Source organism: Cydia pomonella, chromosome 23 (assembly GCF_033807575.1).
Source record: "Cydia pomonella isolate Wapato2018A chromosome 23, ilCydPomo1, whole genome shotgun sequence".
Classification (NCBI taxonomy): Eukaryota; Metazoa; Arthropoda; class Insecta; order Lepidoptera; family Tortricidae; genus Cydia; species Cydia pomonella.
Genome location: NC_084725.1, coordinates 3,092,269 through 3,109,928, shown reverse-complemented (window position 1 = coordinate 3,109,928; position 17,660 = coordinate 3,092,269). Strand labels below are relative to the sequence as shown.

At 38.7% G+C, this 17,660-nt stretch overlaps 1 protein-coding gene across 3 annotated transcripts in view; it reads left to right on the top strand.

The window, feature by feature from the left end:
* Positions 1 to 17,660, top strand: part of LOC133530516 (talin-1-like) — a 108,444-nt gene that overhangs the window by 33,295 nt on the left and 57,489 nt on the right. For all 3 annotated transcript variants that reach the window (XM_061868445.1, XM_061868442.1, XM_061868444.1), the window contains 23 exons: positions 464 to 639; positions 735 to 890; positions 1,424 to 1,515; positions 1,891 to 1,979; positions 2,897 to 2,996; positions 3,426 to 3,503; positions 3,908 to 4,014; positions 4,201 to 4,305; positions 4,547 to 4,669; positions 5,065 to 5,179; positions 6,707 to 6,784; positions 7,706 to 7,827; positions 8,513 to 8,605; positions 8,984 to 9,142; positions 9,874 to 10,078; positions 11,123 to 11,193; positions 11,593 to 11,713; positions 13,732 to 13,809; positions 15,541 to 15,662; positions 15,959 to 16,054; positions 16,346 to 16,507; positions 16,721 to 16,913; positions 17,502 to 17,623. In XM_061868445.1, the coding sequence (XP_061724429.1) occupies positions 464 to 639; positions 735 to 890; positions 1,424 to 1,515; positions 1,891 to 1,979; positions 2,897 to 2,996; positions 3,426 to 3,503; positions 3,908 to 4,014; positions 4,201 to 4,305; positions 4,547 to 4,669; positions 5,065 to 5,179; positions 6,707 to 6,784; positions 7,706 to 7,827; positions 8,513 to 8,605; positions 8,984 to 9,142; positions 9,874 to 10,078; positions 11,123 to 11,193; positions 11,593 to 11,713; positions 13,732 to 13,809; positions 15,541 to 15,662; positions 15,959 to 16,054; positions 16,346 to 16,507; positions 16,721 to 16,913; positions 17,502 to 17,623 (2,763 nt within the window). The remainder of the gene's footprint in view (positions 1 to 463; positions 640 to 734; positions 891 to 1,423; positions 1,516 to 1,890; positions 1,980 to 2,896; positions 2,997 to 3,425; positions 3,504 to 3,907; positions 4,015 to 4,200; positions 4,306 to 4,546; positions 4,670 to 5,064; positions 5,180 to 6,706; positions 6,785 to 7,705; positions 7,828 to 8,512; positions 8,606 to 8,983; positions 9,143 to 9,873; positions 10,079 to 11,122; positions 11,194 to 11,592; positions 11,714 to 13,731; positions 13,810 to 15,540; positions 15,663 to 15,958; positions 16,055 to 16,345; positions 16,508 to 16,720; positions 16,914 to 17,501; positions 17,624 to 17,660) is intronic.

The window sequence follows — 17,660 nt, the reverse complement described above, 5'->3', positions numbered from 1 at the left end:
TTATACCAAGACTGTAAGAGATCTGACTACATGAAATATGGAGTGACTTTCTTCCTTGCCAAGGTTTGCTTTTTATATGCTTTTTCATTTCTCATGGTCTGAAAGTGGGTCGTTATTGTTCTGAAAAGTGTACAGAAAATGATACGTTTCTACTCTGCAGTAGGACGTTTTTTTTTTACGATAAGCAGTTAAAATGTTGGTTTTAAATGGATTTGTTGGGAAATGAAAAGCAATTCCTCCCATAAAACTAAATCTAAATGCAATAAGCTGATAATAACTTCTTAAGTTATTATATACATATAGACGTTATTACGTTATAGTACTTATAGAATCGATTAAGAACACATTTTTTTATTAATTTATTAGAAAAATTCTTATACACCTACCTCTTTTATTAGGCCTTGAGGATATAGGGAAAACTTGGAACCATTACCAAATTTTTTCACTGGTATTTCTTATCCAGGAGATGCAAAAAGGCAAGAAGAAGCTGGTGCCCCGGCTTCTCGGCATCAACTCCTCGTCGATCCTGAGGCTGGATGAGACCACCAAGGAGGTGCTTCAGGTCTGGCCTCTCACCCAGGTCAAGACCTACAAAGCTGGGAAAGGCGAGATGTTCACACTGAACTTTGGAGATTACAGGTAAAAGTAAAGACATTGTACCTACCATCTTATTTTAAATGGGACATCATCCTATCCAACACTACAGTCAAATATATCTAATATTTTGATTTCAGTGAAAAAGAATACTGCGTAAAGACGAACGACGCGTACCGCATCAGGGACATTCTTCAGGGCTACATCGACCTGATCCGCAAGAGAATGGAGGCGGCCTTCAACAACTCGGGAAATGAAGGGGGCATCATATATCAGGCCACTGTGGAGAGCGGGAAGTACGTAACTTATTCATCTCTCATCTTTTTTATTAGTACTAGATTATTAGTATACGGTAGCAGGGGGCCTAGCCAAGGTGACAATCGTTTGCAGAAAACGAAACACTATTGTTTTCGATCACTTTTTCAAGTTAGTGCGATATAGACAGATATAGTTTCGTTTTGTTTCTCGGTGGCGAACGATTGTCAGCTTGGGTAGGCCCACTGGTAGTCAACGTAAATCTGGTCATCCTACATGGCGACCTTCTTCCGGAAAGAACCTGGAAGCCGTTGAGCTAAAGATAAGATCAAAGATAAAGGATTTTTTATTAATTAAATATGAGATAGCGTGACGTCAAGAGGAGCATTGAATATGAGTTCATGATCTATAGAAAGACAACAAGAATAAACTGACGTAGAAGCTTTTAGAGCAACGGTTAAATTGGACTTGGGTTTGGACAACAGACTATAAAAACTTTCCCCAGAATCGTTTTAGGATTTTTAAGAAAAAACCATGCTACATTACAAGATTTCACTCTGATATCTTTTTACAGAGGTTCCACGATGGAGGTGGTTTCACATTCAGCACAGAAGACAGTGGAGACTTCTTTTGTCGGACCCAGCAAAATTATTACGGCAGAACCAGGTAATATTCTTTTAAACTTGATTGTACAGTCAGTTTCCTAACATAAGTATCCACTTTTCTATAAAGCTAGTAGGCGAAATGCCACTTATGTTGAGGCACTCACTGCACTCAACGTCCAGTCTAGAATGAATTCATGCTTCGAATTTGACAGAGCCAATAAAGATGGCTACATTATGCAGTGATTTTGGTTAACAAAATGTGATGTTTTACAACAGTTACCACAAAATATGTATAGTAGGGGTCCGCGTAGGGGTCTTCTTCAAATTACAAAATCGGAAGCACGTTTTTTTTCAAATGTTATACAATCAATCTTTGATGATAGTGATTTGTTATTATTACTATAAACCAATACTTACTTTTTTTCGTCGTTTTCAGGTTCAAAGGCACAAGCTATCGGGGCGCAGATCCTCACCGCACATTCACTGATCGTAAAAAACAAACAAACAAACGAGCAGACTGCAAAGGTGGGTTTCTTTTCTCTATAAATAAGAAGTCCAGTACAAGTGAAATAGATGTACTGGAAAAATTTAAGCACAAGGAAAATAGTAACAACATATTCTGGCATGTACAGGCAAGCTTCAGTCTAGCAGTGGCGTCTAGTCAAATCTGGCAGAATCTCGACACAACATTGGCGCAACTGCGCAGCGAAACCATTTCCATAGCGCTGACTAGATGCCAACTCTCAGAATATGTTAGTGTGGGCTCTTTCTGAGATGTTAACTCGACGGCTGCTGCTGTTCGATGTCCCCTTTCAAGTTTTGGGCCATTTTCCGGTCTAAGTGGGGTCAAATTCTTGGTACCGTCGCCTACAGTCCGCTAGCTTATGTTATTCGGATTTCTCGAAGTTGAATTTTGACTTCAACTGCCGTGAGGTGTCGATTTCGGAGCATGGTTGTAATAATAAGTTGATCTTCTCGAGCCATAGTACATCTCGGACCTCGGTCTGCCGGTTCCTACTTCCTAGTCTTCTAGTGTTTTGCCAAGTTTCTCGGAAACCCTTCAGTAAGCGGCCGGGTAGTGGTCGATTCAGTCATTGTTTGAAATAAAGTTAGTCAAGGAGCCGATTTTTGAATTTTAAGCGCTTTTATTTCGTATTCTCCCTTTAATAATAACTCCACTACTTAGAATTTAAATTATACTTATAGAATTGAAAACGAGTGACCAATACCACTAAATTCTCAATTTCTATCGTTCGTTGTTCAAAGATAGCCATTCGCCGTTTTCCACAGATTTTTGAGTGACGAAATCGAGCCATCGAAATTAAAAAATCGCCCCCCAGGTCTCTTTTTTTCACTTGCCCCGTGAAGATATATTTTCTCATACCACTATGTTTTTCATACTCCACTACCTTAATTGATTAAATGTGGTATTTTGTTTTCAGCTTACCGGTGTAACGATGCGGGGAGAGATGTCAATCGACACGGGGAGAAAACTGAACGACCTAAATGCAAATGCAGTCAAGATTGTTACTCTTCTCAATGGTAATTATTTTATCCTCTCATACTCGTATTATGTATAATAAGGATATTCACCGAATGTTTAGTTAGTTATCCATTTGTATTTTTGAGATCGATTTTTTCTGCTCTAAGATACAGCACAACCGTACTTTGAACCCACGATTTTCGACATGAAATGTTGATAATTTTATCCTCATTTGCTGCCTATTTACACTGTTTGAACTATGAGAAATTGAAGAGGATACCCATTTCCCCCTTTTTTCCCTGAGCTCTTAAAGTTACATTCCAACCGGAGGCTAACCTCCCGCTTCCTTAGCTCGAAAGCTAGTGATCAGTCTGTAGCTTTAACATCGTTTTTAACGAATAGCGTTAAAGTTTATTTACTACTTACTCATTCAAAACATTCAGCAAACATTTATTTTGCCAAATTTTCTATTTTTTTATCATTTACAGATCCAAATCAGGCCAACATTGAAGCCGCAAAGCGAATAGTCGAAGACATCGTCAGAGACTTTCCTACCGTAGTAGCTGGTAAGAAAAGATCTTCGAGTTAGACTTATATAATGCTGGCCACAGCATGAGGTCTTATGCCAATGATTATCGTTTCATATCTCAATGTTACTACTAACAAATCTAGCAAAACCTTTATATTTAAGCAATTGTAAGACCAGTAGGTGTGACAAAAAAAGAAAACAATTTTAAAGGATTACATTTTTTCTGTCAAATGTGCATCTCGAAATGATTAAACATGATTATGATTGAGCTCGGTCATGCTCATAACGTTCATAATGAACCCAATGGGTTAAAGTTGGTATGAATATAGTAGTGAAGAGACTATTTGCTATAGAGTTCCCCAAGGAAGTATCCTAGTTTCAACTCTATTTGTCTTGTGCATTATTATTAGTTACGATTAGAGTGATATTTTTGGTTATCAGGTGTGAAACACTGCATAGACCAGCAAACCGACGAAGCTGCCAAAAAGAAACTCACGTTCGAGCTGAACGAACTGAGTGACAATGTGAACCAACTGAACGGCTTTATGGTAAATATCACGATTACGGATATCAACCGTATGGTAAACGAACACCGCTTATGAACATTGGTTGATTCCTTAATTTACAGGAAATATAACGATAGGTGCCACATGATGTAGTTTTTAGAAGTGCTACAAATGTAATTTGTCTTAACTTACCGTTTGAAATATAATTTAGTTAATTCTATTCTTCAGAGCCCTCAGGATGCTCAAGAGGCTGCAATGAGAATAGCAGATCTCACCACCCAGATGTACTTCGCTCTTGATAGCACTGTGAAGAAACGAAGCCAATTGGTCAGGGTAAGCCTACAAACAGTCTTATGAGTAATTAAAGAATTTATATCTAAGAATATCATCTCATACACAGAAATTTAGAAAGTTTGTTACAACAGTTCCGCTGCCCAATGCTTTAAAAACTAGCTTAAAAATTCTCTTTTCTGACCCGATATCGCGGCGGTGGAAAGCGAAGTGTTAAATTTGTTACTCTTTTTATTTTCTCTTGCATGCCTTCGTTTACAAAAGATCTCCAATTTTGTTCTAGAATTCCCGACAGAGCTTCATAGAAGACGATAAGACACAAGCGACGCTACAGCGTGCCTCATTTATCAACTGCGTAGGCGCCGCGAACCACGCTATAGATGACGCAAGAGATATCTTAACCAAGGTATACTTAGTACAGTAAACTATTAGGTACGTCTATTAGTAAAGAAAATTCGTCGACCACCATATTCTGTAAATTTAACCTTTATTAAGACCTTGTCAAGTCTTATTCAAAGTTTATAAACAAATATAACTTATTCTAGTCGTACGACTGTAAAGGTTGGAGTACCGCAGGGTTCAATTTAGGGGCCTCATTTCTTCCTATACTGTTGGTATAATACATGGCAGCCGATTTATTGCATAACTTTGAGGAGACTCCATATTTAAAAAAAAAAATGAATAGACAGCTACATGACCAACCGCGGCCGCCTGACAAGAGAAGATAAAGATACATCGGCGATAGACTGATAGTAATTAGAAACATAAGATATTCACTAAAGAATTAACAAATGATTTCAGAAATATGACGGGCCAGCACTAAGTCCTAAAGAAGTGGAAGACTTAGAGCGCTCAGCGCGCGACCGGCTGGCCAGACTCAACGCGGCCATCGCCAGGCTAGCTGCTGCACATGCTGGTGAGAAATTCAACCTGCATACAATCCAAACACTAGAATGCGCCTAAGTTGGCGGAAAGTTTTCTATAAATAAGCCTTTTATTATTTCTCATTTTTCACGCGTTCAACATCCCTGTTCATAAATGGGAGGAGCTTGCCGAGGACAGAGATAAGTGGCGCAAACTGGTGTTCGACGGACGTAAAATCCATGATGAGGCTTGGTTTAAGACAGTTGCAAGTAAGCGAGCCAAGCGTCATCAGCAATGAGCGGAATTCTTCATAGCAAAAATCAAACTGTCAGAGGGATTGACCTAACTGTTTTATCGACTTATCGATAAATATTTGTCACTTAACGAAACACAGGTGTCCCTAATTAGCTGACCGCCACTGTATTTTGGTATAATAGTAAAGAATAAAACAGAAAATACTTTTATGATGTAAATGAACGTAACATTTAGAGCAATATATTGTGGAAGAATCTTCTTTGAAACTGAAATAAGAATCTTTCTGTATCCATTTTTTTATTGTTTTCTTTTAGGATTAACCATTTTAGTCACACGGCACGGAAATCACTCATGAAAACTCAAGTGACATAAATGACATATGTGACGCTGACATGATTTACTTTAATACGGAGATGCAAGTTGCTTATCAAAGAGGTCAAATGTTACAGAATAATCTTTTAAGTTTATTATGGATACCTAATGCGATATTATTCCGTAACATCGATAAGTCGATAAAACAGTTAGGTCAATCCCTCTGACAGTTTGATTTTTGCTATGAAGAATTCCGCTCATTGGTCATCAGCCCGACACCTGTTCGCCACGGACACACTACACCTGCCTGGCTTGTGGTCGTGTTTGCCGCTCCCGTATTGGCCTACACAGCCATGAAAAGCGCTGCCGCCCTACCTGACACTGTTTGAATAGTCTGTAATAGACTCAAAGGCCAATGATGATAACATTTCATTTACATGCAACAAAAAAGAATTATATTTTTAGTTTTTTTTTTTTTTTAATTTTTTTTTTTTTTTACATTTATTTATTACATTTATTTATTTTTTTAGTTTTCTATATCACTTTTATTAATTTAGTAAATTGTATGTACTCGTTGTATCTACTCGAAATTACCAGCTCGTCAATATAGGAAATTGTGTTACAAAAATTTGATTCATTTTTCGTATCATCCTTGTGTGAATAATGGTAACGGAATCTAAAAAAAACTTTCTGACAAGTTTTCTGCTAACCTGCGGCGCATCTTAGTATCACACGTGTGATACTAACTACTCGTAGTGTATCAATTTGGGTAGTAGCGACTCGGTATCCGACGTGTGTTACCACAGATCAATGTGGGTCAGATTGCTTTGAATCAATTTGTTGTATGGTGGCCGTTCAAAGATGTAAACATCTTGTGATTCTAAATAAAATATATATAAAATGTTCTAAAATAAAAAAGCGGCGTGGACAAATTTTCTTCACATAACCCAAGTATAGGGAAAGGAAAAAATGTGGCAAATATAGTGATTCAAAAGGTTTGTTTTTGTTTCAGATCCGAAGAATATAGACTACGCAGCCGCTGTCAGCGCAATGAACACTATCAAAGAACTGGTACCGAAATTAGCGAAAGGTAATTATTAATAAGTTTTTGTCAAAATTTTTATTTTTGGCACAAGCTTTTATCACTGACTGTACTTTTATCTCCACAGGCAACTAATTCGCGACAATTATAAAAACCTCACCCAATTAGTTTGCGTTGTTTTATCACAGAGTTCCCATGGCCACATCCTGTCTCCATCATCAGATCAGCACGATGGGACCATAATATTGCATTGTCACCTCACTTACATATGTATCCAAAATTTCAGCTCAATCAGAAACCGGGAAGTAGGTCAAATTTAGCTTCCAAAATTTGACATACACATACATACAAATAATAATAACAGGGCAAGTTAAATCATAGTTAAATAAAAGCTTGTAAAAAGTACCTAACATGAAAAGTAAAGTGGTCAATGCTATAGGTGTGCAAGTTGCGGTACGTTTCCAAAACATGGAAATGTTCCGAGAACTTTCAAGAAAATTTCATAAGTGGAAAAAAGTGGAACAAAATGGAAAATTTCGATTCCCATACAAAAATATCAGTTGTGTCCGAAATTTTTCCATGTGGAATGTCGAAATTTGCTATTATATAAGACTTCAGACGGTATGTTCGTAGTCGATGCTAAATACATTGAGCTGAATGTTGAAAATTTGAATTTTAATGTTTATTCATAAGTACACACATAGAGAAATAGCAGTTTTCTCACCAAATATTACTTGTAAATTGTCGAGCAGTACACTTTTCGTCAGTAGCGATACTCGTGACATCTAGTGTCAAGTAGCAGAACTGATAAATCAACTACTTGACGCTAGATGTCGACTACGAAAATAATAAGCGTTTTGGTAATAAAACAAATGTATGGAGTGAGCACTCTATGCTTACTTATTTCTATATGTTTTTTACCGTCAATGATTAAACACATTTAAATCAGTCAATGGTAATTTCGTGTAGACGCCCAGTTACTTGGCTCCGTGAAAGATGGTAAGGACAGAAGTGGCCTGCTTAAAGAAATGCAAGAATTATTGGATGCTACCGCGATGATGGCTCAGAACGTTGGCTGTGATGATTTGCAGGTAAGAGACGATACTCAATAGATCAATGTGTGCATGCATGCGAACGTTATAAGTCATATAATAGATGAATACACAAAATGAATACAGATACATTTATTTTCCAAATTGACATGACATGAATCATTACTAATTACGAGTAAATTAAAATTAACTATAAAGTATTACAGCCGCTTCTTAGAGCAAACAATAGGTCACACTAGGTCGAGCCTGTTTCGTGAGGACCGTGGAGCATTAAACATTGGATTTACCAACAAGATGCGTACGAGTAGGATACAGAAGATCTGATTCTTACAGGCAACTTTTTTAATTATAAGTATAATCAAAGATTATTAAACACCACGTACTTACATAGATTGCTTATTTCTTGTGCTTAAGTATTGTATTGTATTATTATAAGCATTTACAATGTATTCCAAAATTATGTAATGACAAGTTTGGTTTAGTTTATTATTTGTAAATAGTCACCACTAGTATTAAGATTATTGCCATGCCCTAACAGGGTGCCACGTACCGACTATGTAATGTTTTAATACCACCCTATATACAAATGAACATGGACGCAATAACATATAATGAATGAATGAAAGTTAACTAGTTTAGAATGCCTTATCTCATTAAGTCTGTTTTGCCTTATCATATTAAGTTTTTGACTTTATACAATAAACATGAAATACATTTTTTACAGAAAATGCATGATGTAGCCGACAATTTCGCTAAAAAGTCCCGTAGATTGCAATTTATTTTTGGATATGGAAATTCACCTGACAAGGAAAATGAGGTAATAGATATAGCTTTTTTTCTCTTATTTATTAATATTTTATAACCATTTGCAATTCCAATTATTACATCCATATTGACTCGTCGAAATCAATCGGGGTCTTTTGTCAGGCAAAAAATATCAAGTCAATTAAATCAATACAAGCATCCATAATCCTATCCTATGCGCTGACCGGTTTGAAATCTTAAATTCTTATGGCGTTATTCATAAACGCGTTACTGGCCTGAATTTGCTATGAATCGTTTGTCTTTATCTGTCATTTTGACTTATGTATTTGTAAGAAAGTGATAAAACATTATTTACTAACTAAATCGGGCTCATAAAGTTTTATAAGGGGGTTAGGCTCTAAAACTAAGCTGACAGACTTTCTCTCTGCAGATTAAAGACTTGTCCAAAGACATAGACGACAAGACCCGCCTGCTGGTAGCCTCGTTGAACCAGCTCGCTGGCGAGGTCAACGACCCCATGTCGGCGAAGGTCATCAACGCTGCCCACAAATGTGTCAATGCTGTCGCCGCGTTAACGTCTTGTGCTGAGGTATGGACGAAATTGTAATACAATAACTAGTCCTACATTATGTTCATCATCTTATACACCTCACCGTCTAGACCATATTCCATTTCACCCAAAAAAAAAAACATTTTTATTAAGAATCATATTTTATCTTTGCCCCTTCCCATCATTCCATCCTTAGCTGGAGCAAATTCCAGTGTTCACAAAAAAACTATACAACTGCGATGACTGTAAACTGTGGTTTAAAAGTTTAAATTGGTCTATTTTATTTTAAAAGGACCAATAGAAGAGTCCAACTTTGATGGTGAGATTGAATTAAATAAAAGAGTATTTTTAAATCCAAGGATGAAACGCAATAAACGTACGGCTCGCCTGATGGTAAGAAATCTCCGTAGCCTATGTACGCCTGCAACGCCAGAGGAGTTAATACATGCGCGTTGCCGACCCTAAAGACGCCCCCCCCCCCCTCGTTGAGCTCTACTACATTTATGTCTTACAAATTACGACCTTTTGCTGTTCATTATGGACTCCGCGCTCTCTATGGGCCCTTTTAGATAAATCCAATAAAGGCCAAGGCAGGCAGAGATTACCTGCCTGTAAACAATTATAGCTATTAAATTCACAGACTGAGATTATTAGATTACTCGTGAAGAAAGTGGATGAAGCGAAAGGCATGTCAGGATCGTAGCAAGTGGAAATCCGTGGTCTCTGCTCCGGAAAATAGGCGTGATTATATGTGTATACTATTTCTACAGCTCACAGCTTCATCAATCTACGAGCCATACTGCCGCAGCGCTTTATTAGCAACACTCGAAGACCTATCATCATCAGAGAAACTCCTTGATGCTTCCTACAAATCCTTACTTGATCACCCAGAGGGCAGGAAGCGAGCAGATGCTATTAGGAATCAGAATGCAGAGCTTAGAAAGGCTTTGGATAAACTTCGGAGTCAGTTGGATGGTAAGTTTATGATCCTTTCAATTTCAACAGTTGCCATCAGATATATTGGAACGGCCAAGGTGCTCAAATATATCTGAACAAGCACTTTAACGCCTTGGCAATAGACGTATGTTCATATATTTGTGAGCGCCTTACCATATCTAATGGTACTTGCTCAATCTTGAAGAGTCTAAATACATGAAAATTTTGCTTTTTAAATTGAAATCGAAAATTGGCGGTACCCCTTTACTTGAGCTGCCCCTTACATTTTGTGCAGTTTAAAAGCAGTAGGTAAAACCAAAGAGAATTTGAAATAGAGATGGAATGTCAAAGAAAACTTTGTAGCCACAGTGAATTTACTGCCATCTTTTGACACATTGTAGGATTCGGGGTGTAGGAGCTGATGAAAACAACGTATTTCTTCCAGAAATATGGTCATAAATGTAATCTCGGAAATACAGTATACAGCAGTATTGTAGGTATAGGTCTTATGCATCAGCGACACCGTGCGCGTGCTACGGAGGTCAAAAGCAGAAAGAGAAAGATACAAAATGGGAAAAATGGACATCTAGGCGTCTAAGTTGGTACTGTTGATAAAGCTTTTTACACGCGGCCAATCTGGGGTAACTAGGCCCTGATTGGTCGTGCGAATCAAAATTGGCACAAATTGGGTAGGTTAATGGCTATAACATGAATACAATAGGAAATGAGATAAATAACTAAATGAGATAAAATGCGGCGCTGGCACAGTGGCGCCACAACATGATTAAAACTTTTAAAACGCCATTTGACTTTGAGCCTTATCATTTCACTGATATGTGTTTAATGTTTTAAACATCAAAAAGTGGCACCATCTAATAGATCAAAGGCCAAAGGTCATCGTTTCGAGCAATGGCGCCACAACCTTTGGATTATTCCCGGTATATTTTCTTCCATAGTCCACATCTACTATGTTTCAAATCCTCTTTGATAGTTCAGTTGGTAAAGCTATTGCACTCACCGAGCCGCAAGTACATATCACACCATTTATATCTTTATTTTTAAATTATAATACATCTTTAACAGAAAACAATCTCGAAAATAAGAGGAAAGATCTTCACGGAGCTGTTTCTCGCGCTCAGGATATTATCAAACAGGTAATAATGTCTTCTTTCATTTCTTTCTTCTTCTTTCTTTCAAGTATTAAAAACTCACCAAGTGTCTGGTAGAAGTTTTCTCTTTCTAACATTTACAAATGTCACGATGACTGATAAGGACAAACGTTCATCCACGGTTTTAGATTTGATTTGAAAGTTGCGGAAAGTATCCAAAAAGTTGGAGAAGTTCAAGGAAATATCAGGAATAATTCACAGGTAACAAGGGAATCTTTCATTAAGGAAATGGGAAATGTATAATATGCGATATGAAATACAAAAAAATGAGAATATTCCAAAATTTTTCGATGTGCAATTTACGCAATTTTGAATACTTTCGAACGTCACAGTACCTAGATTTCATAGTCAGTAGATAATAAGAATGAAAACATTATTTTGCAGCCCATATCATCAAAGGCTCTGTCACCAGCGGACGAGAAGCAACTCAAAGAATCGCTGGCGAAGAAACTCGCAGAACTAAACGCCGCAGTTGCTGGCCTGATAAACGCTACATATGCACGCGGTAACTATATCCAGTTCAATATTGTTGTTTCCAATAATTCTTTTAGTTTTTACTCGTATGGGTTGGCACATTGTTAATGGTGCATTCTCAATATAATTTGGGACTGCGGTGCCGTTAAGACAGAACGTTCTTACGGTAGATGTCGCTATGCGCCTTCCTAAGGCGTGTAAACAAAATGGAAGGAATAGCAAGATTCGCACGCTTCTGGTAAGCTTCTGTAGCTCAGTTGGTTAAGAGCAGTATTCTGAAAGATCACAAATTCGAGTCTTGCCCGATGCAGTGAATTTTTCAATTTTGCTTTTTTAGTACGGCTCGCAGACATATCTGCTTGATAAAATAATATTTTGCACAATCGTGATATAATAGAGAGCTTTTCAGTCGAGTAACGTGGTTAGGCAACGAAACTTGCTGAGTTACCTAAGTAAGGTATGAGATTGAAAAGCTTGATTATATCACTATTACTAAGCGGTGGTGGTGGCCGAGTGGATATGACGTCCGACTTTCAATCCGGAGGTCGCGGGTTCAAATCCTGGCTCGTACCAATGAGTTTTTCGGAACTTATGTACGAAATATCATTTGATATTTAACACTAGCTTTTCGGTGAAGGAAAACATCGTGAGGAAACCTGCATACATCTGCGAAGAAATTCAAAGGTGTATGTGAAGTCCCCAATCCGCATTGGGCTAGCGTGGGGACTATAGCCCGAGCCCTCTCGCACATGAGAGGAGGCCTGTGCCCAGCAGTGGGACGTATAATACGTATATAGGCTGAATTATTATTATTATTATTATATCACTATTGTATACAATACTTTTTCTACGAGTCATCTAAAAGAATACTTTTTTTTTTGCTATAAAACCTAAATAATTAATGACAATTGGTAAGTGTCTCAGTAGACAAAAATGTACAAAATACATAAACGAGCGACTCCGCCCGACCCCGCGCCCCGCGTGTCTAACCTCTTCAGTCCTTTCTATGGGAGAGTGGCGACACGTGAGTGGTCTTTTTAGGGTTCCGTAGTCAACTAGGAACCCTTATAGTTTCGCCATGTCCGTCTGTCTGTCTGTCTGTCTGTCTGTCTGTCTGTCTGTCTGTCTGTCTGTCTGTCTGTCCGAGGCTTTGCTCCGTGGTCGTTAGTGCTAGAAAGCTGAAATTTGGCATGGATATATAAATCAATAAAGCCGACAAAGTCGTACAATAAAATCTAAAAATTTAATTTTTTTTAGGGTACCTCCCCTACACGTAAAGTGGGGGTGAAATTTTTTTTTCGCTTCAACCCTAGAGTGTGGGGTATCGTTGCAAAGGTCTTTCAACATTAATAAGGGTTTTCAAGAAACATTTTTTGATAAAGTATATATATTCGGAGATAATCGCTCCGAAAGAAAAAATAAATGTGTCCCCCCCCCTCTAACTTTTGAACCATAGGTCCAAAAAATATGAAAAAAATCGTGGAAGTAGAGCTTAAGAAAGACATTAAATGAAAACTATAGCGGACATGATCAGTTTAGCTGTTTTTGAGTTATCGCAAAAAGTTTTCCCTTCATAGTAAAAAGACTTACTATAATTAGGTACTGATTATGCAAATTTGCCTATTTGTTTAACTCGGGTGAAAGGTACCGTTTCATCCCTTGGTTAACAATTTACTATACTTTAAGCTCCAGTTTAGCTTACTGTGACGGAAGAGTAACTACGGAACCCTACACTGAGCGTGGCCCGACATGCTCTTGGCCGGTTTTATTTTATATAGTTGACTACAGCGTATCGAAATGAATAGTTGAGTGGGAGCCCCTACATGAAAAGTACGTAGTCATTATCGTTTGGTATACGAAATCTTAATTCAACCATTACAGTCGACGACTAGAAAAAATAATATTATATCAAAGATCCAGAGGTACTACGTAGTTGAATATTGTGATGAATAAAATCAGAAAACCCCATTGAATCGCTGGATACATATACAGAGCTAAAAGTCTAAGATTAGTGTCCCAGTATTCCTAAGCTAAATTTACATCTTCCAGATTCATCGAACATTGACCATGGCGAGGCTGAGTTATCTATGGGCGTTATAGAGCGCTTACTGCCAGAAGTTGTTCAAGGTAAAGTTGTCACAAGATTAGGATTGAGACTGCTTAAAACATATTAAATGTTAAAACGGGTCACTCACGTATTTTAAGTCGAAAATTGGTCGACATGTTTCGTTCCATAAGGAGCAACTTAATCGGAAGCACGCATTGGCGGACCGATGCAGACTGCAGGCTGCAGCTCTCCACGACCGATGGCTTGGCGTTTTAATATAATATTTAACATGCTATCGCATCTATCGCAAAGGCTTTCGATAGGGTTTGGCACAAGGCGCTTCTTTCCAAGCTTCCCTCGTACGGGCTTCCTGAAGGGCTATGCACATGGGTCGCCAGCTTTCTATCTGGGCGTAGCATTGCAGTTGTCATCGACGGACAATGCTCAGATCTCCGGCCCATTAACGCCGGCGTACCCCAAGGATCTGTACTGTCACCTACACTGTTCATCCTTCATATCAATGATATGCTATTGACTAGCAATATCCATTGCTATGCGGATGACAGCACGGGTGATAGCTTCTATACAGGTCGTGCAAATGCATCTCGTGAGCAGGTGTTGGAATGCAGAATGCAACTTGTGTCCGAAATCGAGGCCTCTCTTGAGCAGGTATCCGAGTGGGGTAAACGTAATCTCGTCCAGTTTAACCCCAGTAAGACACAAGTTTGCGCGTTTTCCGCTAAGAAAACCCCATTTGTCTTAGCGCCTAAGTTCCAGAACATTCCCCTTGACATTTCTAAGAGTATCGGGATACTCGGTGTCGACATTACGAACGAAGTCCAGTTTCGGGGCCATTTGGAACTCAAAGCCAAACTGGCCTCTAAGAAGCTCGGGGTGCTCAATAGAGCGAAACAGTACTTCACACCAGGTCACCGGCTTTCGTTATACAAAGCGCAGGTTCGACCACATATGGAGTACTGTTCTCACCTCTGGTCTGGAGCACCGAAATACCAACTTCTTCCACTTGACTCCATCCAACGTCGGGCAGTTCGTATTGTTGGTGACCCCGATCTCACAGTCGGTTTGGAACCCCTCAGTCTTCGGAGAGACGTTGGCTCTCTATGCCTGTTCTACCGTCTGTACAATGGGGAATGTTCTGAAGAACTTTTTGAATTGGTGCCACCGTCACGTTTTTATCACCGCACATCCCGCCAAAGAAACAAAGTTCATCCTCACTTTCTCGACACGTGGCAAACCAAGAACAAGCGGGCATCTCGCTCGTTTTTTCCCAGAACGTGCAAGTTGTGGAATGAGCTACCTTCTGAGGTGTTTCCCTTGCGCTATGACATGGGGTTCTTCAAGAAGCAGGTTTTTAGGGTTCTCAAAGGTTGGCAACGCATAAGTGGCTCCTCCGATGTTGCTTATGTCCATGGGCGGCGATGACTGCTTCCCATCAGGCGGCTCGTCTGCTCGTTTGCAGCCTATTACATTTTATGGGAGATTTATTTATGACTTGTCTTCAACATTTGTAAACACAGACCTATCCGCTCCGAATAAAACTTTGCCAACCGAAAACTGCAATAATATGATACCATCAAGTGGTCTGATAACGAAGACTGAAGGTAGCCATTAGGGCTCTGACAATAAACATTGAGTTTATGCTCTTTAGTATTGCATCGAAGTGTATTCAAGCAAAAATTATGTGTATGCAGTTGAAAATAGATAAAAACTTGCAGAAAAAATTATTTATTTTTGTTAATAAATATTAGTTTTTTTTTTAATTTACAATCTTTTTTGCTTTATCCTCTTAGACGTAAGAGCATTGAACAGCGGTAAGAGCCCCGCAGAAACCCGTGCTTTAATGAATGAACTGAACGCTTTATGCGTTGCTACCAATGCGCTTGCTGATGGACACAATTGCAAGAACCCTGGGGTAAGTTGTGCAGACCAGTTAATGAGGTTTGATAGTACCTAAAGGGTTAAGGGTGTGAAGGGCTAGATGCAAATAGAGTTATTTTTTCTTATGAAAGCAAATTTTAACCTTGGCTGTATAAATTAAAATCTTCTTGTAGATTAATCTAATTCCTTTAGTGAAGTACTGCACAGATTTCAAATATTTCATGTTTATGCAATTTTTTTGATTATAATTTAGTTTGTCTCGTTTGGATTTATGTATTTTGTATTATATGTTTCTAAAATACAGATCTTAAAGATACAATATTTTCACAGGTACTGAAAACGATTGCAGATCAGTATGCTAAGTCTGCTTCCAGACTAGCTTTCGTATGCACGCCTCCTAGTTCAGTGCAAAAGAATCAGGAGCAAGTAAGTCCAAGGAAACAAACAATAGTTATATATTAAGTTATTGATTACAGAAATATTTCTTCTTTTTTAACCGATTTGAAGAAAAAAGGAGTTTTTCAAGTTGAAGTCGACTGGGAAGATACAGGGTTCTAAGTTGGGATCCTAAAGAATTTGAGGAAACTCTTATATTATAGGCGCATCAGTGGTGATTTGGCTCTTTTTACATTTTGTCGCGGAAAGCGATAGGAATCCGGTGAAGAGGAACTGTTGATCACCATCAAATGATGATAAATGATATTTCTAAATTTGCAGGTAGTACACAAGGCTCAAAACGTGCTGGACCGCTCTTCAATGATGGTGGAAGCGGTAGACAAGTTGGTGAAGAGCCATCCGAACGACTTCCGGAATAGAGCCGTGGATGAGAAGGCTCAGCAAGTGGAAAGGGCGGCGTTTGCGTTGCTTGGTACCGCTCAGGTAAGAGTTCAGATACTTTTGAATGATATTTTTTCATGAAAAATAAGTTTAACATAAATATAAAGAAGCGATTATACCTATTTGGAAAACTAGAAAACAGAACAACACGATCTGAGAAAAATCAAATATAATGTCTGCTAGATAATTCAGGAAATGCCTTAAAATTATAAATACAAAACTGGGTATTAAATGATTAATTTATTCCATTGACAGGTGACAGCTCCAACCCTTAACACATCACAATGCCGGACAGCGCTCCACCAAGCAGCCTCGGACCTGTCTCGAGCTATATCTGAACTAGACACAGCCACGCACGAATTAGTGGGAGCAGATCTTTTGGGACAGCAGAGGAAGAACTTTGATGAGGCGGTGCGGGAGCTGATGGCCGCTATTAGTGGATTAGAAGGTAGCCCTTTAATAGATGGATATAATACAGAAAATATATATTAATACATTAGGCGCAGCCGCGTACATGGGTATTTAGTCGTACATGGGTCTTTATGTAAGATATGCGGAAATAGATGTCATATACGAAAGAAAATGTGACAAAGGTCTCCAGTGCCCAGGGCTAGGATCTAACTAGTGTCTGCTGTAGTCGCGGCAAACACCTTTACCACCAGGTCACCCGTATCATGGCATTAAGGGTCCAACTTTCTCGAGTATTTGCAATGTCTTAAGGGCTTACAGCGCCTTTTAGCCAACTCCAAGGTAGAACAGTATAGTTCGTACGTATAGTTGCCATCAGATATATTGGAGCGGCCAAGGCGCTCACAAATATCTCAGCACGCCTCTATTGTCAAGGCGCTAGCGTGCATGTTCGGATATTTTTGAGCACCTCGGCCGCTCCAATATATCTAATGGTGATTATAACTCCTAGCCGAATCAACTCAGGTTTCCGAACCATACCGTTCTAACTTGAAGTTGGTCAAAGGGCGTCGTAAGCCTTGAAGAGATTGTACTGTAGTTAAAACAAACATATCACATTATTTTATAGAAGATTCGAAGCAGCTCAACAGAACCATGTCTGCCGAGAAAGAGAAGAATAGATTGAAGTTCGTCGCCTCTCGCTTGGCCGCGAAAACCGCTCTCGATGGTGCCGTGGAAGAATTGAAGAAGGTATTTACGTTTTAATTACGTCAATAAATTAACCTTC